Source organism: Erythranthe guttata, chromosome 12 (assembly GCF_056151865.1).
Source record: "Erythranthe guttata isolate IM_541 chromosome 12, IM_541, whole genome shotgun sequence".
Lineage (NCBI taxonomy): Eukaryota > Viridiplantae > Streptophyta > Magnoliopsida > Lamiales > Phrymaceae > Erythranthe > Erythranthe guttata.
Window position 1 is genome coordinate 8,141,237 of NC_142544.1, and position 27,677 is coordinate 8,168,913.

At 33.1% G+C, this 27,677-nt stretch overlaps 1 protein-coding gene and 1 pseudogene across 2 annotated transcripts; both read right to left on the reverse strand.

Annotated features, from left to right (window-relative positions):
• Positions 1–5,187: 5,187 nt before the first annotated feature.
• Positions 5,188–9,252, reverse strand: LOC105965771 (thaumatin-like protein 1b). The gene is made up of 2 exons (XM_088826812.1): positions 8,418–9,252; positions 5,188–5,668 (listed from the first exon to the last, which is right to left on the reverse strand). The coding sequence occupies exons 1-2, from the start codon at positions 9,221–9,223 to the stop codon at positions 5,527–5,529; spliced, it is 948 nt and encodes a 315-aa protein (XP_088682938.1). The 5' UTR covers positions 9,224–9,252; the 3' UTR covers positions 5,188–5,526.
• Positions 9,253–21,340: 12,088 nt separating this feature from the next.
• LOC148766378 (uncharacterized) lies at positions 21,341–22,605 on the reverse strand (annotated as a pseudogene). Its single transcript, XR_016035123.1, has 3 exons — positions 22,568–22,605; positions 21,694–22,254; positions 21,341–21,588 (listed from the first exon to the last, which is right to left on the reverse strand). The product of XR_016035123.1 is annotated as an uncharacterized LOC148766378 (transcript).
• Positions 22,606–27,677: the final 5,072 nt, after the last annotated feature.

Genomic DNA, 27,677 nt, shown 5'->3' on the forward strand with positions numbered 1-27,677 from the left:
CAGCCAACACCTGTTCCACCTGCAGCACCACCTCTCGACCACGACCAGCTCACAAGCCCTTCTCCTACTCCCACATCTCCTTCTCCTACTCCCCCACCTCCTCCTGCTCACCCTATGGTAACTCGCTGTAAAGCGGGCATCCACAAACCCAAAATCCCATTTTCTCTTGTTGTGTCCTCTATCTCTTCCATTCCCACCAACTACCGCCAAGCTCTTCTTGACCAAAATTGGCAAAACGCCATGATTGAGGAATATACTACTTTAATTAAAAACAATACTTGGAATGTTGTGCCCCGTCCCCCGTTCACTAATGTTATTTCTGGTTAGTGGATATACAAACAGAAACTCAAGTCTGATGGCTCCCTTGAGCGATACAAAGCACGGTGGGTTGTTCGCGGTTTTCACCAGCAGGCTGGCATCGATTTTGACGAGACCTTTAGCCCAGTTGTCAAACCTGCCACTGTTTGAACAGTTCTCACTATTGCTCTCTCACGATCATGGCGAATCCACCAGCTTGATGTGAAAAATGCATTCTTACATGGCAATCTCTCTGAAACTGTCTATTGCAAGCAACCTCCCGGATTTGTCGATCCATCTCGCCCCACTCACGTGTGTCGTCTCAACAAAGCACTCTACGGTCTCAGGCACCCCGTGCTTGGTATAAGCGTTTTGCCTCTCACATTACTACCATGGGGTTCAGAGAATGCAAGTCCGACACTTCACTTTTTGTGTACTGTCGCAACAGTTCACGCGACTGCCGCAACAGTTCATGCGCCTATCCTCTACTGTATGTCGATGACATTGTGCTCACGGCATCCACACCTGAATTGCTCCACTCTATCATCACCGCCCTTAATAAAGAGTTCGCAATGAAGGATCTTGTTGATCTTCACTACTTTCTCGGCATCTCAGTTACTCGCTCGTCGAATGGGCTATTTCTCTCTCAACGCAAGTACGCCGACGAGATACTAGAGCGTGCGCACATGGCTTCCTGCAACCCTTGTCTTACGCCGGCTGACACAAATGTTAGAGTATGTGACCAACAAGCCAACTTGTGGTTGTGGTCCTTCTCTTTTTCCTTGTAATAAAACAATCGTTTTTCGTTCGTAATAGTAAAATATTTCATTTGGCATTCTATATCTCTTATCCCATGCAAGCAGTATAGATATAGTCCTAACGAGTTACTCTATTACTGTGAGTTGATCTAGTAATATCGTGAGATAACTCAGCAATGTAATGTAACTGTTAAACCTTGTTCCTAGTCGATGGGTTACGCCAATAATGAGGATACCGGCCTTTCCCTTTTGAGACTAGCACTTAGTGTATGTGTACTGCGTCTCATCAGTCCTCGGTGTTGTGACATCGGCATACTTGAGTGGGTGCTCATACTGGATGAGTTCACTGAACTCCCTCGCCCTAGAAATCTATAAGTTGTTCTCATTCATCGACTAATAGGTTTCTAAAATATAGTTGTACACCATTAGTCCTTAAGACCCAGACATCACCGTGACTTCACTAGAGGACCGATTGTATCGTGACCTGTCCCTAGGGGTGGAAATCGGACGGATCGGATCGGATTTGGGTGTTTCGGAAAATTTCCGATTTTTTTCGGAAGTCCAAAACGCCTTCCAATTCCGATTCCGATTTTTTCGGAATTTTCGGAAAATCGGAATTTTTCGGAAATCTTCATTTTCGGAATTTTCGGAAATTTTTCGGAAATTTTCGGAAATTTTTCGATTTTTTCGGAATTTTCCCAAAAAAAAAAGGAAAAAAAAATAAATAAATAAATAATTTTGAGTTTTGACTTTTGTATGTTTTAGAAAATTAAAAAATAATAATATGTCCAAATATATATATATATATATATATATATATATATATATATATATATATATATATATATATATATAATAATTGGAAAAATATTAGTAATATACTGATATATATTACTAATAATTAGTGCAGACTGCGGATATCTATAGACATATAGTATATATTATATATAGTAATAAATATTTATAATAATTAGAAAAATCGGAATAAATCGGAAATAATCGGAAATAATCGGAATAATTTCGGATCGGAAATCGGAAATTCCGAAATTCTGTTATGTATTTCCGATTCCGATCCGATTTTTTTCGGAATTTTCGGAAATCGGAATTTCGGAATTCGGAATTGAAAAAGTCGTTCCAAAATCGGAATATTTCGGATCGGATTCGGCGGAAATCGGAATTTTCGTTCCAATTTCCACCCCTACCTGTCCCTGAGTCCCACAACGGACCACTCCAAGGGCCAACGTTCGTGCAATCCAAAATCTAGTGTGAAGTCTGTGCATTGTAGTAGGGGATTCGAGCGCTTGAGTAGTCATGGATGTCCTGTGTGTTCTGACGGTTTATAATCCAAGGAATCTCTGGCCCGAGTTGATAGTGGGGTGATTAGGGAAATATGTTTCCCTAAGTCGCACACGAACGGATTTATAATACCTAGAACGTTCGCACGGTTATTGAACTTTATAAGAGGTCTCGGTGAACCAATGCCTCTAGTTCAATCGGGACATGTGCTGCGAAAGGATCGTACTGTACGCTAACTATATCATAAGGTTCTTGCAGGCACTTCATTTGTATCTAGGGAATCATGATGCGTAGTTGCTAGACGCCAATCTTGATTCGTTGGGCACCGATTTGATCGGGGATTAGGTAAAATGAGTTTTACTCTAATCGGGACTCTTGGGAGGAGTTCGTATAAGAACAATGTGTTGTTCGAATCACAAAGAGTTGTGAGCCCACGGCTAGCATACACCTGAACCATTGAGGGTCACACTTCTCGTGTAATATAGATCCTTGATAACAACAAGCATAGATTAATATGTTAATCTTTGAACGATTGGATGTCAATATGATTGAATCCAAGATTCGTAATTGTGAATTGCGAATCGGAATAAACGTAGAGAAAGAGAGAAATGCGGAATTTAGTGAACTTTCTAAATTGGAAAGTTTCCCGATTTAGCAGGTCAACTGAAGTGGAAGTTTCCAATTTTGGAAATTGGAAATTTCGAAGAGGCACTCGTATCGACGAGAACTTTGAGCTCGTCACAAATATAATTTTGTTATAATTTTTTGAATGATCGTTTATTAGAAACGAGGCCGACGAGGGAATGGGCTTAATGCATCATTGGGTCAAGCCCAATGACTTAAACCCACAAGGGTTGAAAACCCTAATATAAATAGACCTCAAACAAGAGTTTGAGATGAGATTTTATGCTTCAAAACCCTAGCCGTCCAAGCACTAGCCGCTCAGCCCTCTCGGCCGTTGCAGCCCCGCCGCGCCGCCGCCGACCGCCGCCGATCGCCGCCGATAGTCGCCGGTTTTCTCCTCTCTACTCGTTCGTTTATTCTTGTTGTTTATCTAACTCGTTTACATCTAGTGTTGTAGTTCGAGTGGGTCAAAAATACGAGGTGAAACCTAATTGGAGAGGAGCTGCTGCCCCGACAGAATCCACGCACCGCCGCTGCACCGCCGCACGCGCCGCTGCACCGTCCACGCGCCGCCGTCCGCCGCCTGCTGGATCAGTTTGCTCCAGCCGTGAGTTGTAACCCCGAGGATTGGTAATTAGCAGCTTGTACGTGTTTGGTTCTAGGTTTCGATTCGTCGAAATCTCACGCTACAAGAGGTAATTAAATCGAAACTTTCGTAGATTGATTAGATCATGTTTGTATGAATTTTAATTTATGAGCATGAGTAATATGTGATTACGTGTTTCGATTTTATTGAATGATGAACAAGCATGTTTTATAATTTTCGGTTTTACATGTTTTAATAAAATCGATAATTACCATATGTATGGCGGAAGCGTTAAGGTACGTTGACTATGTGATCAGTTTATGCATGTAATCGAAACTAGTTCGATCTAAAAAATTTTGAATTCCGCTGCGTATACATGCATGATCCCCAACAACAAAGAGCAAGTTGTCTTCGATCACTTGACCCCCCGTTGCTGACCCTACTCTTTATCGCAGCCTTGCCGATGCACTACAATACCTCACGTTTACTCGTCCCGACATTTGCTATGCTGTGCAACAAATATGCCTTTTCATGCATGATCCGAGGGAACCTCATATGGCTGCCCTCAAGCGTATCCTTCGCTACATTTGTGGCACTCTCGATCACGGCCTTCACCTCTCCCCCAATCCGGACCTCTCTCTTATCGCTTACTCCGACGCCGATTGGGGTGGCTGCCCTGACACTCGTCGTTCGACATCGAGCTATTGTGTTTTCCTCAGCAACAACATCATCTCTTGGTCCTCCAAACGACAGGTCACTACTTCTCGATCTAGTGCGGAGGCTGAATATCGAGCTGTCGCAAATACCGTCGCCGAAACGACTTGGTTACGCAACCTACTTTCTGAGTTGCTCTGCCCACTTTCGAAAGCCACCATTGTCTATTGTGACAACGTCAGTGCCGTCTACCTATCCAGCAATCCTATTCAACACTCTCGTACGAAACATGTGGAGATTGATATTCATTATATCCGAGACAAAGTTGCTTTGGGACACGTTCGAGTCCTTCACGTCCCATCCGCCTACCAGTTTGCCGATATCTTCACGAAAGGACTCCCTACTCAACTGTTCCAACAGTTTGTCTCCAGTTTCCACGTCCTCTCCTTTCCCGTTTCGACTGCGGAGGTGTATTAGCATGCATATATATTATACGTATTTATTATTATTATTATTATTATTATTATTATTATTATTATTATTATTATTATTATTATTATTATTATTATTATTATTATTATTATTATTATTATTATTATTATTATTATTATTATTATTGTTATTATTATTATTGTTATTATTATTATTATTATTATTATTATTATTATTATTATTATTATTATTATTATTATTATTATTATTATTATTATTATTATTATAATTATTATTATTATTATTATTATTATTATAATTATTATTATTATTATTATTATTATTATTATTATTATTATTATTATTATTATTATTATTTATTCTAGTTACCTTGTGTAATAGGTTAGGTTTTCCTACATGTACCTATATATATGATTAATATACGTGAGAGACACAATTCTCTTTTTCTCCAATTCTATTTCTCCTATGGTATTTCTATTATTACAGCTAATATAATAAACTCGCAGCTAACCATATAAATATACACTGGGTAAACCTTCACTCTTGTGCAATAGCTCCATATCAATACTTACAACTCGATTCATATTATAACTTTATAATACAGGAAGACTAGCTTAATACCATTAGTAATATATATGCATATACTAACAAAATTAAGTATATAAATATATAGACACACATCATCGAAAACAACCGGTCTCTCTTTTTTAATTCTCAAAATTCACATCATCGATAAAAACATGCCGTCCGATAGTACATAAAAAAATATATGGACTCATCGGATTAGACTTACATGAGCTCGTAAAGGTTATATGAACGATTCGTTGAAATTTCACTCAAACTCGAGTTTTGAAATTCCTATCCCGGAAATCGTAAAATTAAATGGAGGCTAATTAAAAAGATAACAATGAGGGTAAAGCAACTAGTATTATATGATCTCATCAAGTGAGCGTCGCTTGGTACTAATGAAACGTTTCCTTGTCCTCCACTTGATTTCTTACTGCAACATCATATACATACATCACTAATTAATTTTTATTACATATTCATAATAAATGCAAATTAAATACAATTATTCAAGTACATAATCATATATACAGTTGAATCTCTTTAAATTAATACTTTGGGGACTAGGGATATTCTATTAATTTAGTGAATTATTAAATTATCGAGTTAATATTTTAATATATTTTCATCGAGTTGGAACGGAGAGAAACTATTAATTAAACGAGATTATTAATTTATCAAGATTATATATATATATATATATATATATATATATATATATATATATATATATATATATGTGTGTGTGTGTGTGTGTGTGTGTGTGTGTGTGTGTGAGGATGCATTTAATTAATTAAATATAATAATATATAGAGATCATTGTCAATCGATTAATGGACGGCTGCCCCTTTAATAATTTATAGTCAGCCAAGAAATATATATATTAGAGGTTACGAAATAGTCCAAATTAAATTAACCAAGTCATGAGAGAGATTGCCAGAGGGAGAGAGAAGTATGTATATGCAAAGGTTGTTTATTGGTGAAAAAATGATTATTTAAATAAATGACAATAACAATTATACTAAAAAACTATATTATATTATTATACTAAATTTTACTAGTGATCATTTTTCAAAATTACAGTATTCATAGAAATCTAATAATAGAAACCCACTTCGAAAAAACTATATAAACTTATTAATTGTCATAAAACGGAATAGATCGTTATAGAAATGAAGCAATTAATAAAATGAAAAATTTAGAGAAAAAAAAGATAAAAGGAAAGAAATTTGTAAAAATAATTACAAATGTGTGATTGGAAAATAAGATATTGGTGTTGAAAGGATTCTTCATGGTTTGATTTAAATTTCGAGCTTTTAATAATTAGAAAGAAAATTATCAAAAAAGTAATATAATTACCAAAATTGAAATGCTAAATCCCACACGATTTTTACCAAATCCTGCACACAACTGAAAATATTTATCTCTCTAAAATATTATTTTCTCCTTCTCTACCTTTATTTTTTTTTTCCCTAATTTTTTCACAAAATCACACACTACAAACGTCCCTAACATTCCAAGTTCGAATTTGAGAAAAAAAACATCATGTGTTCAAACTAAAATAATGTTGGAATTTGAGAAAAAAAAATCGAATTGAATTTGAATAATTAAAAAGTCTTAATGAAATTAAATAAATATTAAATAAAATTGACCTCATTTTTTATGATTATTCACCTAAAAAAATTAATAAATTTTGGGTAACATTTATAAAATTACCCTATAGAGAATTTAGAAAAAATATGAGTAGAGAGAGAATTTTTTTTTTATTTATGTGTGGGATTTAGTAAATGTTAGTGTAGGATTTAGCATGCCCCCTTACCAAAATGTAATTAGGATTGTTTAAGATTACTCAATGTTTCTTTCTTTTATATATAAAAATTGCTAATATTTATCTCAGTCTTGTTACAGTTAGCAAATTAAATACATTCTTATGATGCATTTTTACCCACACAATCTTTTAAATGACGAGTTTCTAACGAATAATTAGCAAAGCAAATTGGATTAGAGTGGGGTTTAGTTAATAGTTAATGCTTAAAAGTTTAGGATATAATTTCACATGGTCTCAACTTGTGATCAACATCTGTCTCAAAGTTGTGATATCAATACTTTTATATTTTTTAACAAAAAAAAAAATGTGATGTCAATATTTAAGAATGTAAGAAAAGTGATTCCCCAAAAAGATACAACACTATCTTACGTGTTATGAATTGCATGCATTATATATGACATAATTCTAATTAAGCTAATTACCAAACCATTGCACATGTTAGCCAATTCATCCACCATTGATTAAAAAAAAAAGTGTTTCACTTTTGGTTATATATATGATCCAAATTCCAATCCATGTGCCTATGTTTCCAACTCCACACACAAATACCCTTTACACTTCAAAACTCATATATTTGTTATGATTATTACTCCATTGTTACATAATATTCATCTCTTTTGAGAATTTCTTTTGATTCATATTATATATTACTTTACAATTTTAATCCTGCTTTAGTTACATTTTTTTTCAATTATACGCTTATTAACTTCCCAACTCTGTTTGTACATTAACTAGTAATTAAGGGTATTTTGGTCATCAATATCTATCTTCCTAAAACTAAAACATATTTATTGAGATTCTTAAAATCCGCGCAAATGTGAAAAACAGAAACGTATTTAGGAATAAAGGGAGGAGAATTATTTGTTCTTCTTTTATTTTTACTAAAACCATGAAGTTACTAACTCCTAGAGGGTTTAATGTATTCAACACCATTAATGTATTTAATTTGACCATTAAAAAGAAACTCGTTTGTGTTGTAATGTTTTATATGATTCATTTTGTATTATTATCTAACTGAAATTTATTTTGACACGATAATTAATAATATATACAAATATTGACTGCCGACACCAAGTTTATTTTGTTATGATATCTTATATATTTTTATTATATGATTAAAGAATTGGTACGCTTATCAACTAATATAAAATATAATTTTCATATTGCACACTTCTATTTATTATATGTTTTTGAAAAAATTATATATTTTAAATAGAATATTGGGCATTATGCATGCTCAATACTTATTTTATTTGTTTTCTACCAAATGCTTACGTTGACTATTACTTAATAATTTTATATTGAAGAAATAAAAATATATATAAAAAAAAAAAAAAAAAAAAAAAATTATTACCTGGCAGAAGGAATAGGGCAGAAAGTGAGGACATAGTCCGCGGACGCACAGGTGAATGTACTGGTTCCATCGTCGTAAGCGTAACTGTACGCGCGTGGGCACGCGCTCTTAAAGAACTCCGAGTACTCACTCGGCTTGCAAGTATCCGGCGTCGCGTACTCGCCGCTGCAACAGTACTTCGGATCCCCAAACGCCTCGCACGCGCTCTTGCATGCCACCACTCCCCCTCCGCCGCCGCCGCCGCCGCTCGTTCCCACGGCGGCGTCCACCACCACCTTCAGCTCCGACGGGCACGCCCCGTTGAGGTCGACCACACACCCCGTGCTCGAACAATTACTCCCCCCGCCGCCGCCGGCAAGCACCACCGGAACAACCATCAACGGCAGATTGTAGCCGTCGACGAGGCTGACGTCATAGAAGTCGAGCCCGCCGGCGCCGTTCAGGGTGAACTCCGCCAGAGTCGCCGGCGGCACCGCCCCGCCGCCGGAGCACTCCACGGCGCCGGAGCCGCAGTCGCCGGTCGCGCAGGCGAATTTCCCGGTGGTGGGGTCTTGAGAACAGAGTGTCCGGCCCCACATTCTGCCCGACCAAGAGGCGGGGACGGAGACGGGGACTGAGTCGCCGGAGCTGAGGGCGAACCCAGTGGTGGACAGCGGCGGTGTGCCGGCGCCGGATAATAACCCCGGCCAAACAGTGTGGTTGCATTGATTTACAAACGTAAACGTCGCCGAGAAAACTAGGTCGGATAATGAGAGAATAAGGCCTGAAAATAAAAGGGTAAGAGAGAGATAACGTAGTCCGGCCATTGTTGGAGAGAATGGTTGGGATTACAGGAGCTAATTAGTAATTGTTAATGGTGATTAGATGGATTTAAATAGGTGATTAATTAAGAATTAAGAGAGAGTGTTTGGCGTTTGGGGAGAGGAAGAGGGGAGAGGGTAAGATTGATGGTACGATAACAAAAAAACAATTCTACATTACAATTTACAAACCAAATCATGATATTGACATCTTCTTCAATCTTTTTTCTTTTCTTTTATTTATTTATTTCGGGAAAGTTATGTTTCAATTACCAGAAATTACAATTGCCCTCCCCGTTAGAGCGTCGTCCAACATTTTTATCTTAGTTATACTAAAAATAATTCTAAAAATCCTAAGTGTCAAGTATCAAACGGCAATCTTAAAATTTTCTCTATCCTACTTGGTAAGATTGAGATTCTTTACACCAAAATCTTCTTCAATGCAACACTCAACACTTTAAATATTTTCAAAGTGTAATTTGTTATTGGGTTTTAAAATTAAAATTAAAACTATTAATTTATTACATAAAGAAAACTTATTCCACCAAAAACAGAAAAAAATTCATTCATGTCTTCATTCCTAATATAATATATACTAGTAGGGTTTATTTAGATTTATTTCAAAAGAGAGAAAATGAAATAGATAGGGCTTTTGTGAACATTCATTAGTTAAATATTTTAATGAACAAATTTTAAATCGACATATTTCCATTTCGTTAAGCCATGAACATATATTGTATACAAACTAGCAATTTTTATAGATTACGCGCATGGTTCATTTGTTTTAGGTCGGAGGAATCTCATGAATTTTCAATTGATTAAAGTTTGAGAAAATAATCTTCAAAACAAATTAAGTAATAATTAGTATTTTTATAACCTAAAAGTCGAATTTTCACAAAAACATATAACTCCAATAAAATAATGTAGAAGATAGTGGAAAAAGAGTAGAGCTATGGTGAAATCCATTTAGAAGATATATAATTTCACTATCTTAATTTTGTTAATAGAAAGTAACACAAAAATGGTAATAAATGATGAGTTGGCACTTTGAAGATCCTCAAGGTGACATTTCAATTTCAGAGTCTCATCTTAAGAATCTCTAAAATCACAAGTGTCACCTTATTGCCAAATCATTTAGAGATTTTTCTTAAAATTTGCATTGGAGATGATATTTTAACAAAAATCTCAAAATATCATATGTGGCACTCTAAGTAGTAGAGATTGGGTGTAGCATTGGAGATGCTCTTAGATTATGAAAACTTTAACTACTCCCCGCAAATGTGAGGGGGGTAATTGTAAGATTTTTCAAATCGTAACTCGTAAGTGATTAATTCTACCGCCTATTTTTTTTCAAATTGCCACCCAAACGAAAAACTTGAAATTCAACTTGAACTCAACTATTTGCACCACGTTACAAACTCTGGTTTAGTTTTAGGCCAAAATGACCTGAATTTGATGCACGCGGTTTGCAAATGCCAATTATGAAATTGAGCCTTAATTAGTAGCAATTTTTTTTCCTTCAATTCATTTCTCTCTTATTCGTTATTTCCCTATTTTCTTCTTTCCTTCTATTATTCTTCTTTGCTTCTGGGTCCTTCTTCCTTCTTCAGTATTTTTTGCTTATGTTGAACGGTCTGAATATTTCTCACATCTCCACTAACTGTTTGTCTTCTCATTTCACGGCGCCCTTTCTATTATTGGTCGTCTTTTGATGAAAACTGGAAATGGGTTCTCAAATTTCTTCGATTTTTACCCTTTTTCTTTGTGTGTGTGAAAATGGGGTCACCTCTATTTTTGCATTTGGAATGAATTTTTATTTCTTGATGCAACAGTTGGTCGAACAAATTCTCAGTACTCTTGTTATCATCTTTTTCAGTTGAACTTTCCTTTTTTTGGATTTTTGTTAATGATCCACCTCTTCCGAGGAGATCACGCAAATGTTGGTAAGACATTGAATAGAGCTAATTATAACGATAGATATAGACGGCCTTTTTTTTTTTCTTTCGGAATATAATTAAGGAAATAAGAGATAAGTGGAGGGAACGTTGGTACTAATTAGGGCTCAATTTTATGAAAATGCACTTACAATTGTCATGTACAACGGGCGTGTGTGGAATTTTGGTCATCCTGGTATGAAGATAAGTTAAATATGGTAAAGTGGCACAAAAAAAAATGAGTTCACATGCAATCGTGTAATTTTTTTTTTGTTCACATAGCAAAGCGCAAAAAAAAAAAAAAAAAAAAAAAAAAAGAATTGGAGGAAAATGCAATTTATCTCTAAAAATAATATTTTTCTGTATTATGAAATTTGATTTGTTTTTTCTCTAGTCGATTTATAAGTTGAATATATCCTACGTGTTATTTAAAAGTGTTAATTTCACTTACATCCCTTGTACTAAAGAGAAACCATCACTTACCTCCATTCTACTATAAAACTTTTCAATTACCTCTCTAGACAAGGGCGTATCTAAGGCACCCTAATGGGGTAGGTGGTGCGGTCGCCCCTAAAAAAAAAAATTCATTTTAAGTTTATATTTCTTTATTTTAGTCGATTTGTGCCCCCTAAAAAAATAAAAATGCCCACTAATAATGCATAATTTTAAAATTTAAGGAGTGTCAATTGTGATATATGTTTATAATACATAAAATAAACTTTAGAATTATTTTTGCTTTCTAAAGTAATTCAAAAAGAAAAAATCGAAGGCGCTGCCCACGAACCCTTATAAATCCCGCGCCCCCCGCCCCCCCCCCCCCCCCCCCCCCCCCCCCCCCCCAAAATCCCTGGATCTCTATATACCCTTTCTTCTTAGTTTTTTTTTAAGACAAGTCTCCCTCTTTCGTTATTTTACAAACTTGAATCTTTTCAAATTTATGAAAAAAGAATTCTAGTTTTATAATTTACACATTTTTATTTTTTGCCCTTTTTAGTTTTGAACTCTATGATCATATTTATCATCTAACTAATATTTGTTCTAAATATAAGTAAAATATAAAATATCATAAGATCATAGTGAAAATAACTTTTTTCTCGATAGGTTTTCTATTATTTATTCAAAAATATTTGCAATGATATTTACCATTTAAATTTTATATATATCTTAAATTTATTTTTATAGGGATATAAATTTTTCATGGTGCATTATTTTGATTAAATATAATAATTAAAACTAAAATTAAATGAAATGTTTAATAAATTATATTATAAAAAGATAAACTTAAAATTAATTAGATGGAAATTTTAAATTAATTTATATGTTCAATTTTATTATAAATAAAATAAATATATTTCTATTGTGGCTTCTTGTTATAATTTACTTTTAGGAGAATTTTTTTTCTTCAATAAAATCGAATTAAAATCAAAAGAATTGGAAATTAAAAAATAATTTTAAATGAGTATGTAAAATAATAGAACTTGAAGAAAATTAAAGAAAGGTTTGTCCCGAAAATTATTATCTTTATATATAAAAGAAAGTTTTGCCCCGTAATCCTAAAAGCAATTTTTTTTAAAAATATTTTTGTGAAATATTTGTTTCCTTTATTTAATCCGTTTTATAGCACATTTAAAATTATTTGTTTTTTCTTCTTTTTTTATAGAACACGTTTCGGTTTTTTTTAACTGTTTTTTTTTTCTTTTTTTCTTATTCCCTTTTTTTTCCCTTTCCCCACTAAACACGGTCAATTTTTTTCAGATTTTTTATTTTTAAATATTTTCTTTTTCTTTTTTTCTTCTTTTTTTTCTCTTCCGGCACTAAATTTTCTCTCATTTTTTATAGAACACATTTTTTTAATTTTGTGTTTCTTTTTGTCTTCTTTTTTTTCCCTTCTCCACTAAACACGATCAACTTTGAATTTTTTTCTCATGTTTGTTTTTTCTTTTTAATTATTTTATTTTTCCTTTGTTCTTCTTTTTTCCCCCTTCGAGCACTAACTCTTCTTTTCATTTTTTTATAGCACACGTATGTGTATTAAATTTTATTGTTAAAATAAATATATAGATTATGATTGCAATTAGTGGATTTTTTACTGTTCCGGTGTTCCATTGTTTTGCTATTGTACATGTCACATACGTTTACTAATTTCTAATTTTGCTTTTTTTTCAATATCCACCCGTGCAACGCACACGAGGCAAAATACTAGTATTTGTAAGAAAAGAACAATATTTTGCAGTCATTTTGTTCTTCTAATTTACTTCACACCGAATCTCGACTAGCACAATCCTGATCCACACAACACTATATTTTACTTCATTTATTTAATGATCATCTTTACTTCTAATTGTTATTATAAAAATCATCTTTACTTCATTTATTTAATGATCAATTTCATATTATGAAAATTAAGTTTATATATATTTTCTTCGAATTAAGTTTGTGTTATTAAATTTGTATAAATATTAATGTTGTTACCGATATCACTAATAAATTTTATTATAATTATTATTGTCATGTGTTAAACTAATCATTATTTTCACTTTTGAAATGCTATCTCGAGCATCGCACGGGGAAAAAATGCTAGTTGAAAATAAAGATGAAGATATGTATTTTAACAATTTGCGGCGATGTGATAGTTAAAGAAAAATATTATTGAAAATAAAGAGGAAGATATATTTAGTTACAATCGAAAGTCTAGATGTCTGGACAATGGAATTTATTAAAAAATTAAAAATAAATTACAATAAATAACTTTACTCAAAAAATCACATTCTTTATATTAAATCATATCTAATCTCTAAAAATAAATATCCAGGCTCGAGTTTAAGTAGATTTATGGGGAGAAGTCAATGGATGGGGTACACAGTGATGCCTTACACTGTTGCACTTCATTCTTCGGGCATCTGGCTGACTGGCTCTAGTACGAGGACATTCAGAAACACAGTCTTTTGCTAGTTGGGATTAACACATTCGATTTCGTTGTTGAGACATTGTATATTATCATATACATTGTCTATTCACCTCATATCATGGCCGAATAAAAATTTCTCGTAATTTTATAAAATAAGTAATTAAAAAAATAACTAATTAGAAAATCGTTGATAGTTAATGTATTTCTTAATTTTTCTTAGATTCACGGACTCTCACTCTTCTGAGTCTCTTCTCGTGCATATTATGCGCAATTATCCTTTTCACATTCTTTAAGTGGGAAGGAAATACGAGGCATGTTATTGTTAGATGGATTTGCTTAGGGGCGTCCATATCTGTGTACGAGGCCACAACGGGCAAGTGAACAATATTTTGTTTGCTATGTTTTTTTGTTTAATTTACTTATGTTCATTTGTTAATACTTTTAATATTTCCTTTGAACAAAAGGACACACAAAATAGGCCTTAATGCTGATCATACTGACGTATATCCTAACGGCGAACGCCGTCATCTGGGGCGTTTAAGGCTTCCTTAAGGGAGATGCCCACATTTGGGTAAGTAAAGTAAATATCATTAGTTATAATTAAATGTGATCAATTAAAACTTTTAATATATTTTGCAGATTACGAATGCGGTGGGTCTCGTCCTCGGGATGATACAAATGATAGTGTACCTTATATTTCATGCACCCTTTGCCGTTATCGGAGAGCCAGAGCTGGAGTTGGCAGCCGCTATCGGAAAGCCACAGGCTGCTGCCGAAGAGCCACAGTTGGGCATTTGATGAATTTTCACATTTGATTTCTACACCTACTCTCAACTCAGCTTCACAGAGTCTTAACTCAATTTTCTCAATACTTAAAATACACAATTTACCAATATTAAACTAAGTTTACAATCAAAATTAAGTTCTTAATCAATAGTTAATTAGGTTATAAAATATGTTAAATAAGAGTTGATAAAAATAGGATAATTCTATAGCTTTACTCCGACCAAAATCACGTGCAAAAAATGTGCATATTACGTGATTAGGCGTGCAAATTTGCAACTATTTTTCTAATATTTATTATGACAGTGAAGCGATCAATTTCACGAATGAGTAATGATTCAAAATCAAAAGAAATATGATATTATTTCATATTGATTCGTTGATGTTATGAATCTAGTGACATAACTGAACTATTTGGTATGATTATGTGACATACAAAATTATTGTCCACTTTTAAAGTAATAATAGAGATTTAGATAAGAAAATATAGATTTATGGGTAGCCTAAAGGTAATATAGATAAAACACCTACTACAGTAGCACCTCGATAAATTAATAATCTCGCTTAAATAATAAATTTTCATGGTCGCGACTCGGGGACAACGTGATAAATTAATAATTCGCTAAATTTATAAGATAATACACATTCGAAAGTGTAAGAACCCCCATATAATATATATTAATAATGCATTAAAATAATTCTTAAATAACATGGTACAATACATATTTTATAGACCTATGAAGGCTTCATAAAATATAATTTAATTGTCGCTTGTTTCTTGATGAAATTCACATTACCATCAATCTCGTCCTTCACTTTTCTTAACATGGTTAGAACTTCTGGCGTAGTTTTCTCATAGTCATAACTCAACATAAAATTGTTCACTACCATTGCTACTTTAAGAGCTTCCGTTCATGAAACGGGCTCTATAGTGCATTGAACTAATGTAATATACACAAAAGAATTTTTGTTTTAAAATGTAATTGTTGAAAATAATAATAAAAATAATTTCATAAATGAATAAGTTATTAATTAATGTATAAATTAATAATTATTAATTTATTGATAAATTAATATTTTATTAAATTAATAGAATTTTAATGGTCCCAACTCAATTAATTTAGAGGTTAACTGTAGTTATGTAAATGTTAATTTAAATTATTAATTGCAAGGGTTCCACTGTGAATGAAGAAGAGTGTGGACATATCCTAAGTAGACCATGTGTGTGTGGTGGTATGAAAAAAATAATCAAATGAAGATAGTGTGAGAGCATATATAAAGAAAATATATGAAGATATTTATTTTAAATAATTAAAATTAATAGAATAACTACAAGAAATAAAAAACTAAAAACTGGTTAAAATAGATTGCACCGGTCTAACTGAGATTTCATTGGCTGGTTTTCAATAATTAAGAACGCTAATCAAACAAATCTTTATATATAAGAGAAAAGTTTGTCCCCGAAACTCTAGAAGCAATCTTTTTATATAAAAAAAAAACATTAGGGTAACTTAAGAAACCCTAATGGGTCAATGGCATGTATATTTGTAAAAAAAAAAAATTTATATATATGTATATTTTAATTCTACTTTGCAGCCATCTTTTTCTTTTTAATTACTTTTACACTAAATCTCGACTAGCACAGTCCGAATCATCTAGCTCGATATCTTTTTAATTGTTAATTATTATTTTTATCTCATATTGTCCACTCTATTTTCTGTAATTCTTCTTTCTTGATTTATTTAATGATCAATTTCACATTATGACAATTAAGTTTATATATGTTTTTCGAAATCAGTGTGTATTATTAAATTTGTATAAATATTAATGTTCTTATTGATGTCACTAATAAATTTTATTATAATTGTTATTGTCATTGTCATGTATCAAATTAATCATTATTTTCACTTTTCAAATGCTATCCCTTACATCGCACGAGGAAAAATGCTAGTTTTGTATAATGTTTGTAACCCTAGGGCTATTTCACTAAATAATAATTCAATCCTAAATTTTTTTATTCTTCTTTTTTCCTAATTTTTTGTGTACGCGTTCATCTTATTAACAAAAGAAGGGTCCTTGGAAAAATCCTATGAAATCCTAAGGGCAATTTTTCCCACTCACTCGAAGGTTATTGTTGCAAATATCTTATTTAGTATATTGGGTAAATTACAAACACCCCCCTGAGGTATGGTCAAATTACAAAAACACCCCTCTTGTTTGGATAATTACAACCACCCCCTCAACTCACCAAATTTAGTGGAATCTTCGAGATTATATGGAATATTATCACTTTTGTACCCGTTTTATCCCATTCAAACTCTACATTATGAAGCAAGATGATCATAATATGTGATTTTTAGCTTGTATATATCAGTTTGTGGTGCATCGAAAACTGTATTTTTTACACAAAGAGAGTACAAACTAGAGCACATTTCATGGAATCTAGATGATTATGTTGAATTTGGCACCATAAATGTGGAGGTCTAAGAAAAAATCATAGTTGAGGGGGGTAGATGTAATTATCCAAACAAGAGGGGGGTTTTTGTAATTTGACCATACCTCAGGGGTGTTTGTAATTCACCCTCAGTATATTTTAATAATTATTAATTCATTTTTTTATTTAATTTTCTAATAACACGTTTCCTGTTATTTCTAACTACTATGGTTATCTCTGTAGATCTTTAATAAGATTTTTCAATATTCGAATTGTGGCTGCCCTAATTAAACTATATCCACTCCAACTCACACATACCAATATAACCAAATGACATAGATCAAGTTATGGTGTGTAGCATGAAAACATGTAATGTGATCGTAACATGCCTATTTTCAATTGGTCCCAACTTAAACTTAATTAAGATCAACTTTAACCTAAAAATACAAAGTGTAATAAACTGAATACTTTATTTCTACATAAAATGTTCAAATACGAAAGTATTATCCAAAAGTAACTAAAGCACAAAAAAATGTATAAAAAGACAAACTCCCACTAAATCATGATATCCTTAAGTTGTATAACACCCATACGAGCAGTATGCCCAAGAAAGACTTTTGGTGCTACTCCCTTAGTAAGGGGATCCGCAACCATTGAGTTTGTTCCAATGTGCTCTATAGAAATTTGACCACTTTGTACCCTTTCTTTCACAATTAGGAATTTTATGTCCATATGTTTTGACTTAGAAGAGCTTCAATTGTTATTGGAATATAGAGCCGTTGAGTTATTGTCACAATATATCTTTAAGCTCTGTTTGTTACCACTTAATGAGGCTCTGAATGAGGACTAATGTCTTATTCGATCAGATATTTCCATTAAGTGTGTTTTGTTTGCATATCAGAACGGAACATATTACCGCTTACCGATCCAGTCAGAAAATTCTCGCTTAATCATTCAGAACATCACTGAATGAATTTTGGACAAACTTATCCCTATAAAAAGTTGCGGTGGTGCTTGTTGTACTATCACTATGTATTTCATTTTCTTTTCTTTTTTTGGGAACAAATCATTTTTTTTCCGGTGTAATCATTTGAATTATTCTTCTCCACATTATTATTATACACACAAATCGAGAAAATGAGATGTGAGATGAGAAAAAAAAAATCTTTAATTTTAATTAAATTATTTTATAGTAAAGATAAAACAGTTATGCTGTTTTTCAACTCCACATTATTTTTTATGATTTTATTAGATATAAAAAAACACTTTTAGATGTTAGTAATAATTCAACTAGTAAATAAATTTATTTATAGGGTTAATATAGTAATATTGTCATTCAGATATATAATAATCAAATATACTTAACTATTCAACATTCAGAGCTCATACAATGCTCTTAACTATTCAGATATTTATTCAGCATTCAGTATTCAGTGCTTAATTTTATCAAACACAGCCTTAATAGCCTTTCAATACCATTCACAACACGCAGCCCGGTGACAAAATTTCGCAGCCATAATCCATGATTTGATGCCTCATGACACGCTACAAATTCCGCTGCCATAGTGGAGGAAGCCACGAGTGTCTGCTTGGCACTCTTCCAAGATACAGCTCCCCCAGCCAATAGGTAAATGTAGCCCAAGTGGATCGTCTACTATCTTCGCATCCAGCAAAGTCAGAATCAGAATACCCAATGATCTCCAATTGTTCTGACTTTTTATATGTGAGCATATAATCCTTAGTTCTCTGTAAGTACCTAAGACCCCTTTTTGTTGCTGTCCAATGATCCATTCGGACGTGTGCAAACTTGAGCATACATAAGACTCCTAACAACTGACGCATAAGGAATCTCCTGCATTTTCTTAACTTCAAGGTCACCTTTAGGGGATTGCTCGAGACTGAATTTATCACCTTTCGCGATCGGGGTATCTATTGGTTTACTTGCCTGTATGCCATACCTTTTAAGCACTTTTTCTATATAGCTCTTTTGAGATAATCCTAGAACACCTCGCGATCGATCTCGATGTATTTGGATTCCTAATACAAAAAAAGCTTCACCAAGATCTTTCATCTCAAATTTCTTTGATAGAAATCTCTTAGTTTCGTGCAAGATTTCCTTATTGTTGGCTGCAAGAAGTATGTCATCGACATATAAAACCAAAAACACAAATTTACTCCCACTGAACTTGTGATATACACAATCTTCAACAATATTTGACTCAAAACCAAATGAAGCAATTACTTGATGAAATTTGTGGTACCACTGACGAGAAGCTTGCTTGAACCCATAGATTGATTTTTTTAGTTTGCAAACCATATGCTTTGGGTCACCAAACACAAAGTTTTCTGGTTGCACCATATATATCATTTCTTCAATGTCACCATTGAGAAAAGCCGTCTTAACATCCATCTGATGTAACTCAAGATCAGATGCGCAACAAGAGCCATCATTATCCTTAAAGAGTCTTTCGATGAAACTGAAGAGAAAGTCTCTGTAAAGTCAACGCCTTCCTTTTGAGTAAAGCCTTTAGCCACAAGACGAGCCTTATATCTTTCCACATCACCCTTCGAATCCCTTTTGGTTTTAAATATCCATTTACAACCAATGGGTTTCTTTCCTTCAGGTAACGGGACAAGATACCAAACTTGATTGTCTTGCATAGAGTTATACTTTTCATTCATGGCATTAATTCAATTTTGAGAGTTAGAATCTTGCATGGCTTGGTGTAAGTTGATTGGATCATCTTCCACGAATCCATTTATGTCCTCATGTTCTTGGAGAAATACTACGTAATCATCCGGAATAGCATTTCTCATTTCTCTCGTGGATCTCCTTATTGGCACTTGTTCTTGAGGTTGTTGAGTTTGTTATTCAGGAATAACTACCTCAACTTGAGTGGGAAGTTGTTCAATATTGTCTTGTTGAGGTTCCATATCTGCCTCTCGAACAATGATAGGTAAAGAAACATGTACACTATCAGAAATAGAAGTAGGAATCGTCATTGACTCCTCCTCAAAGATAATATCTCTAACTTTATTTCTCTCCTCAAACTCAACATCCTAAAAAAATACTGCATTTCTCGTTCCAAAAATTGATCTTGTTGCGGGATCGTAAAACTTATAGCCCCTAGATCGCTCTGGATAACCAATAAAGTAGTTGCCCACTGTTTTGGGGTCCAGTTTCTTTTCATTTGGCCTATAAGGCCTAGCCTCAGATGGACAACCCCAAGTGCGATAATGCTTTAGATTGGGCTTATGCCCAAACCAAAGCTCATAAGGTGTTTTTTCAGCTGCCTTAGTTGGTACACTATTTAGGATGTACGTTATTGTTTTAATTGCTTCTCCCACAAGTGACTCTAGCAAAGTAGAATGACTAATCATACTCCTTACCATATCCTTAAGAGTCGTATTTCGTCTTTCAGAAACACCATTCATGTTAGGAGAACCTGGCATGGTGTACTGTGGGACGATTCCACATTCCTCTAGGAAAATAGCGAATGGCCCTGGACGTTGTTCACCCGAACCGTCATATTTGTTGTAGTATTCACCACCACGATCAGATCTAACACACTTAATTTTCTTGTTGAGCTTATTTTCCACCTCAACTTTGAAACTTTTGAACATGTCCAATGCCTCAGATTTTTCATGCATAAGATATAGGTACCCATAACGTGAATAATCGTATATGAATGATATAAAATATCGTTGACCATTCCAAGAAGCCTTAGGAAATGGTCCACAAATGTCAGTATGTATCAATTCTAAGACATCCAAAGATCTATTAGCACATAATTTCTTATGATTGGTCTGTTTTCCTTTGATACACTCAACACAAACATCTAAGTCTGATAAATCAAGTGAATCCAAAATACCTTGTGACACAAGTCGTTCGATTCTTGATTTGGATATATGACCCAAACGCTTATGCCAACTTAGCCGAATTTTCTTTATTAAGCTTTCGTTTAGTACCACGTGTTTCCACATGCAAAGTTTCATTATATGATGCAACAGTATCAAGCATATAAAGATTGTCATAAACACATAATGAACCAGTGCCAACATTATTTGAATTTAAAAAATGACTGTATTTATTATTTCCAAATGAACAAAAATAACCAGACTTGTCCAATTTTGAAATAGAAACCAAATTCCGTCGAAAAGACGGCACAACAAAAGTGTCTTTCAAATCCAAATAAAAACTAGTTCCTAATAACAATCTAAAATGCCTTATTGCTTCAACTTCCACCGATATTCCATTGCCCACATAAATGTATCTTTCACCATCACTTGGCTTTCGGTAGCTCAGGCAACCCTGCGTAGAAACACATGTGAGTAGTAGCACCAGAATCTAACCACCAAGTGTTTCTAGGTACTGAAGCTAAATTAACCTCACAACAGACCAAAGTAAAGAACATACCTTTCTTGGCACGCCAAGCTTCATACTTGGTACATTCTTTCTTCTGATGTCCGGGCTTTCCACAAAAGAAACAACCTTTAATTTCTTCATTAGGTTTCTTTTGCACCGGACCCTTACCAGTTTTATCCAACTTTCTCTTTATGCCCTTACGCTTTGAGTTACTTACAAAATGAGCACTTTCAGATCTCTCTTGCTTCATCCTCTCTTCTTCTTGCTCACAATACGAAATGAGCTCATTAAGAGTCCATTTCTCTTTTTGACAGTTATAATTGATCTTAAATTGACCGAAATGTGCAGGAAGAGAGATCAACACCAAATGCATGAGTAAGTCATCAGACAACTCGAGCTTTAAAACCTTAAGTTTAGAAGCAATGTTCGACATCTCCATGATGTACTCCCTTATGTTTCCCTTGCCATTATACTTCATGGAAATCAAGCTAGCTAAAAGCCTGCTTGTTTCCGACTTATCGTTTTTTTGCAAAATGCTTCTCAATTTCGGCAAGGAAATCTTTAGCCAAAGTTACTAATCTACACAGAGATGTCACGTAGGGTGGCTTCTTGCTTCAATTATTCTTTTTAAATATCAGACAAACTTTATAATAAGTCAATAGATGCATCCAAGTAATTATTTAAACAAAAATTAGATCAATTATAAATTATTTAATATATAAATTTAAATAAGTTTGACCAAGCAAGTCCTTTTAAATTGAATTGGTTGGTCCCGTAAATTATCAAAATAGCCCAGCCCTTAATTAACCTAATTGAAAACTGCAGGGACTAAATTGCATAAACTAAAGTAAGGGGTCAGATTGCAATTTTGACAAAACTTGATTAGAAACCCACCCCCGTATCTCTTCCCCTACCGAAACACAACCTCTGTACAGCCTCACCATCACCCTCACCGGAACCCATCTCCTTTATCGTCAAGATGTGATACGGCCATTAAACCAAAAGGCCGCCGACACCTCGCCGACAAAAGGAGATGAAAATTGTTAAACCTAAATTGTTAAACCTAGATTCGAGGGGAATAGTTTTTCAATGTGGAGACGACGGTCAAAGAGCCGAAATCAGCCGTCGCCGCCAACCATGGTTGAACGGGAAGAGGCAGGATAAAATTTTTGAAATTCTCGGTTAGAGTTTCAGAGTTTATTTAATTCTCAAATTCACACAAAAAAAATATATTTTAATTCTTAAAATCGAAGAGAAAACATGCTTGATAAACGTGAAATACACATACCTTATTGCTATTTTGTTAACTCAATATCAATCGCACAGAATAAGACAAATCCCATAGTGGAATACAAATGGGCTATATAACATGTATTATCGAGACTAATCAAAACTGTAAAATCCCTCGTGATTGAATACAAGATGGCTCTGATACCATTTGTTAGAATTAATTCGTATATACTCGACTAAATCCCAAAACCATCAAGCATCAATCGAAAAGGAACAAGAACGAATAAGCGGAATCTTACCTGAATCCATAGAACCTTGTAGAATACTCGAAGTCGGAAGAGAGCCGGTCTTCCAAACAATACACAGTTCATCTTGTTTTCTCTTCTGGTCGATGGATTAATTAGCAGTAGAGAAGGAATGATGTGTTTCTTTGGGGACCACGACCCTTTATATAGGATTACAATTAGGTTCAACCCCATCAATAAAACATAATTATACTTTATTTGTCTCTACACATTGGGCCCACAACATTAGTCCAATACCCATTAATCTAATCCAAATAACTTTGATTAATCACTTTTAATTAGATTATCCGATAGATAGCCACAAACATTTAATTACATATGTGAGTCCATATAATTATTGAAATAATTCCAACATCACATCCTTCGCGGCCGAGGTATTCCAACTCCAACACTGCAATCGCCTAGAAATCTCCGACTTTAGACCTTAATACAATAAGCGCATGTATGTTGTTTGTTTTGTAGCTAGAGTTTTTTTCTTTCATTTGTAGCTCTAGTATGTTGGATATGACGATTGTTCCCTTGATTTTTATTCCTCATTCTCATGGTACTATTTCCTTGTATAGGCCCACAAAGTTTTAATGAGGCCCAGATGTACTTTCATTTAATGGAATAAAAATTTTAGTGGCAAAGTTAAATATCTTAGTATACGATACAATAAATGATACGGTACGATATGTGAAGGTGGAAAACGATACATAATATATTCCGATAGGAAAACAATGATCTCTTATATTTTATTTATAATTTGTAAATTTTGCATTGAACTTAAACAATATTTTGTACAAAATATGTATATATTTTGAGTGTGCAAAGCATGGGACCACGTGAAGTTATAGCTAATCCTCGTCACAAGAGGGCGCGGTTCCGACACGGTTTGTATGTCAACGCTTTTTCAAACTGTTTGAACATAAAATATAGTATATACTATATACATAGATAAGACTCATTATTTGTTACTATTTTAGTATTTTATTATTCATCACTGATTAACAAAAAAATAAATAATAAAGACACGTTTTGAAGTATTATTTGTTATCTCACCGTCACAGGTTTGCCAGTTTTTGGAGGAATGTCAAATTACGCGTTCTTCCTAACTAATATACATAAATCCCCAACAAGCCAAGCCAACCACATGTAAATTACATTTTTACCCATTACATTTTATCAATTATGTTATGTTTTTTTTTTTTTTTATATCATTAATTTTTATTTAGGGTTTTTGTGCATAAGTTTCTAACCAAACATCTTTATTATTCTAGGTTTAGGGATTATATATCTTTCACCAATAAGCTCATTATTTTAATATTTATTATAAATAAAGGAAACATTCATGTATATGACAATATCACCCCAACCATTTATACCCAATTCTTAGTTGTAACCACAATTTAATCAATTTTGTCCACAAAAAATCAATATTGACCACAAAAATCCAATTTTGACTTTTTTTTTCAAAAAACAATTTTTTTGCCGCCGGTCTCCGACAGTGACTTTTCAATTTTTTTTGTCTTCCTGATTTTTTCGTTGGTTTCCGGCGTTGACTTTTTTTTTTTTCTTACGTCCGCCGCTAAACGTTGACCGTAATTGTGCTGTCACTGACAGTAAATTAACGTAATTATACTGTCAATGACAGTGCATTAACGTAATTGTACTGCCGTTGACAATACATTTATGTAATTGTTCTGTCGTTGACAGTAAATTAACAAAATATTATTATTTTTTTTATTTGATTTGTTGACAAGTCAACGTAATTATATTACTGTCGTTTTGACAGTAAAATAACTGTAAACACAATAAGGGTGCATTTGGATGGAGGGATTTGGGGGAGGGATTTCAAATCCATAATAACAAATCCCTCGGACTTGTTTGGATTGAGGGATTTGGAGATGGATTTCAAATCCACACCCCTCCTTTTTAGTTGATTTTGGAGCAATAGTGATGGATTTCAAATGACTCCAAAATTGGAGTCATTTCAAATCCATTCCCCAAATCAAATCCCTCCCCAAATCCCTCCATCCAAATGCACCATAATATTACTGTCAACCACATCAATATTATTATTTTTTTGGTTTTTTTGTTTTGTTTGAGTTATTCACGGATACGTGATAATATTACTGTCTATTATTGTAATATTACTGTGGTTGACGGTAATATTACTGTTGTTATAGTAATATTATGTTTACATTTGTTGAACGGTCAACATAGTAATATAACTCTATTACACAATAATAATGAGTTTTGTTGTGTTAATATTACTGTGCTAGAGATTAATATATCAATATTACTGTGTTAAACTGTAGTATAGTTAATTTTACTGTGTTTAACAATAATATAGTTAATATCACTGTCAATCGCAGCAATATTGCTGTTTAAAAGAAAGAAAAAGATGTTACAGAAAGAAAGAAAAAAAAATCAAAAAAGTCAACGCCGGAAACCGGTGTCAGAAAAATCAGGAGGAAAAAAAAAAGTCAACGTCGGAGACCAGCGGTGACGGATGATTTTGTCCATAAAAATGTGTTTTGGGTCAAAATTGAATAATTTGTGAAATTCGGGGTCAAATTGAGGTTAATTTAAATTAATGATGAAATTAGAGCATATTAAAGTATGAGGGGCTATTTTAGTCTTTTACAAAAATCTGGACCATATGTGAACTTATTTGTAAAGGAGTTTATTGTCTGGATCTCTTTATGAATAAGTAGTCATTGATGAACTTATTTGTAAAGACCCATTTTTTATTTAGTTCCACTATTTTCCATTCTACCCTTAAATTTCTCTTTACACCACTTCATTTTAACTACTTGAAATAATTATTCCTGAAATATCTTAAACACCCTTTTGATTTAATGTTTTAGTCACAAATTTTTTTCACTATTTTTTCCAAATTATTGTATCTCTTGACCAAACAGAAAATATATTCTACCTAGTCCTTTCGTTTATTTTTTTACATTTTTCTTTAGGTTATGTTTGGATCATGGATTTCAAAATATGAAATGGAAAGTGTAAAAGAAAATGAAATAGAAGAATTTTCGAAGATCACAAAATATGTTTGATTTCTAAAAAATAGTAATGAAAATCTTGATTTAATGACGTCCAACCGTGAGAAGAAGATGTCTGACGTCAGACGCCCGATGTTCGTGTTTTTCCATGTTTCCTCATTTGTTTTGGTCTAATTTTTCTCCTACGTTTTCTCTAAATTACTTTACACGGCCATGTTTTATATTATAACCAAACGACAAAATTATTTTTCCAAATATTTTCATCTTTTGACACATTATTTTCCATGAACCAAACAAAGCCTTAATCCAAACAAATCGTTTTTGAAAATATTGTTTCTATCATACATTTCAGCAAGATTACAATTAAGTCATAGACCAAAAGCAATCACATTGCAATTGCAAACAAGAAAAATTCACAGTCTTGTCTTTAATAAATTTTCTAGATTAATCAACTCACTGTAATAATACTATGATAATTGATAATTCTACGTGTGAAAATAACTTTTTGAGCAATTATATGTTTCTAGATGATTTAGGCAAAAAGGTAATATAGGGAAGTTGTTGATATTTAAAATTAAAATATGGTACTTTATTTAAATTATTTCTTATGTCCTATCTTGACAGGAAGGAAACTTAGCACAAGAAAATTCACATGCTTGTACAAGTAAATATGGAAAATTTTGACCAGACTTTAAGAATGTTTCTTTGAACTTTTGCTATAAGGAAATTAACAATGTAGCCGCGCTCTTGCTAAACTGGGGGCGAATTTGAATAACAATGGCTATGTTTGGTAACGTTTTCAAATTCTTTTAACATTTTTCCCAAAATGAAAATTATCTTTCTACACTATTCTAAAAAACTTTCCCCAAAACAAATTCAAATATTTCTCTTTCTAATAAACATGATTTGACCGCTACAGTGAAAATTGTCTTCACTAAAATACAAAATCAAATCACTTTATCTTTTAAATTCTTCTTCCAAAATACGTTTTCCCAACACCTTTCAGACATGATTTGACTTGCTACAGTACAAATTGTCTCCTCTCAAAACACAAAAAAATTTTATTTTATTTCTAAATTCTTCTCCCAAAACACCTTTCTCCAAAATAAAATGGAAACGAAAGCCCAAAAGCTTACCAAACATAATAGGTTTCTTATTTTTTTTTTATTTTTTTTTTTGATTTATGTACGTTCTACTTTTTTGAATCAGATTTCGGAACAGAATTGTCTATGTTTTACACTAGAAGATGCAATATTCCTTGTATTGAGGTGGTGTTTGCAAATGATTATTTAAAAGCAGAAGTTAGTGATTGTGAGTTACGTCAGTTTTAAGTGCTTATTTTTAAAAGTTGGGGGTGTTTGCAAATATTTCGAAAAATGAACTTAAATAGAAAAAGCAGCGTCAGGGGTGCTTTTAAAAAAATAGCTTAAAGCAGATTATTTTAAAAGAAGCAAAATCAAAAGTTGATTTTGCAAACACCTGAAAACAAATTATGAACAAAAAA

Coding starts and splice junctions, on each gene's coding strand:
- LOC105965771 (XM_088826812.1), bottom strand. CDS start 9,223: ATGGCCGGACTACGTTATCTCTCTCTTACCCTTTTATTTTCAGGCCTT. Junction 5,669..8,417: donor TGCCCTATTCCTTCTGCCAG/GTAATAATTTTT, acceptor ATGATGTTGCAG/TAAGAAATCAAGTGGAGGAC.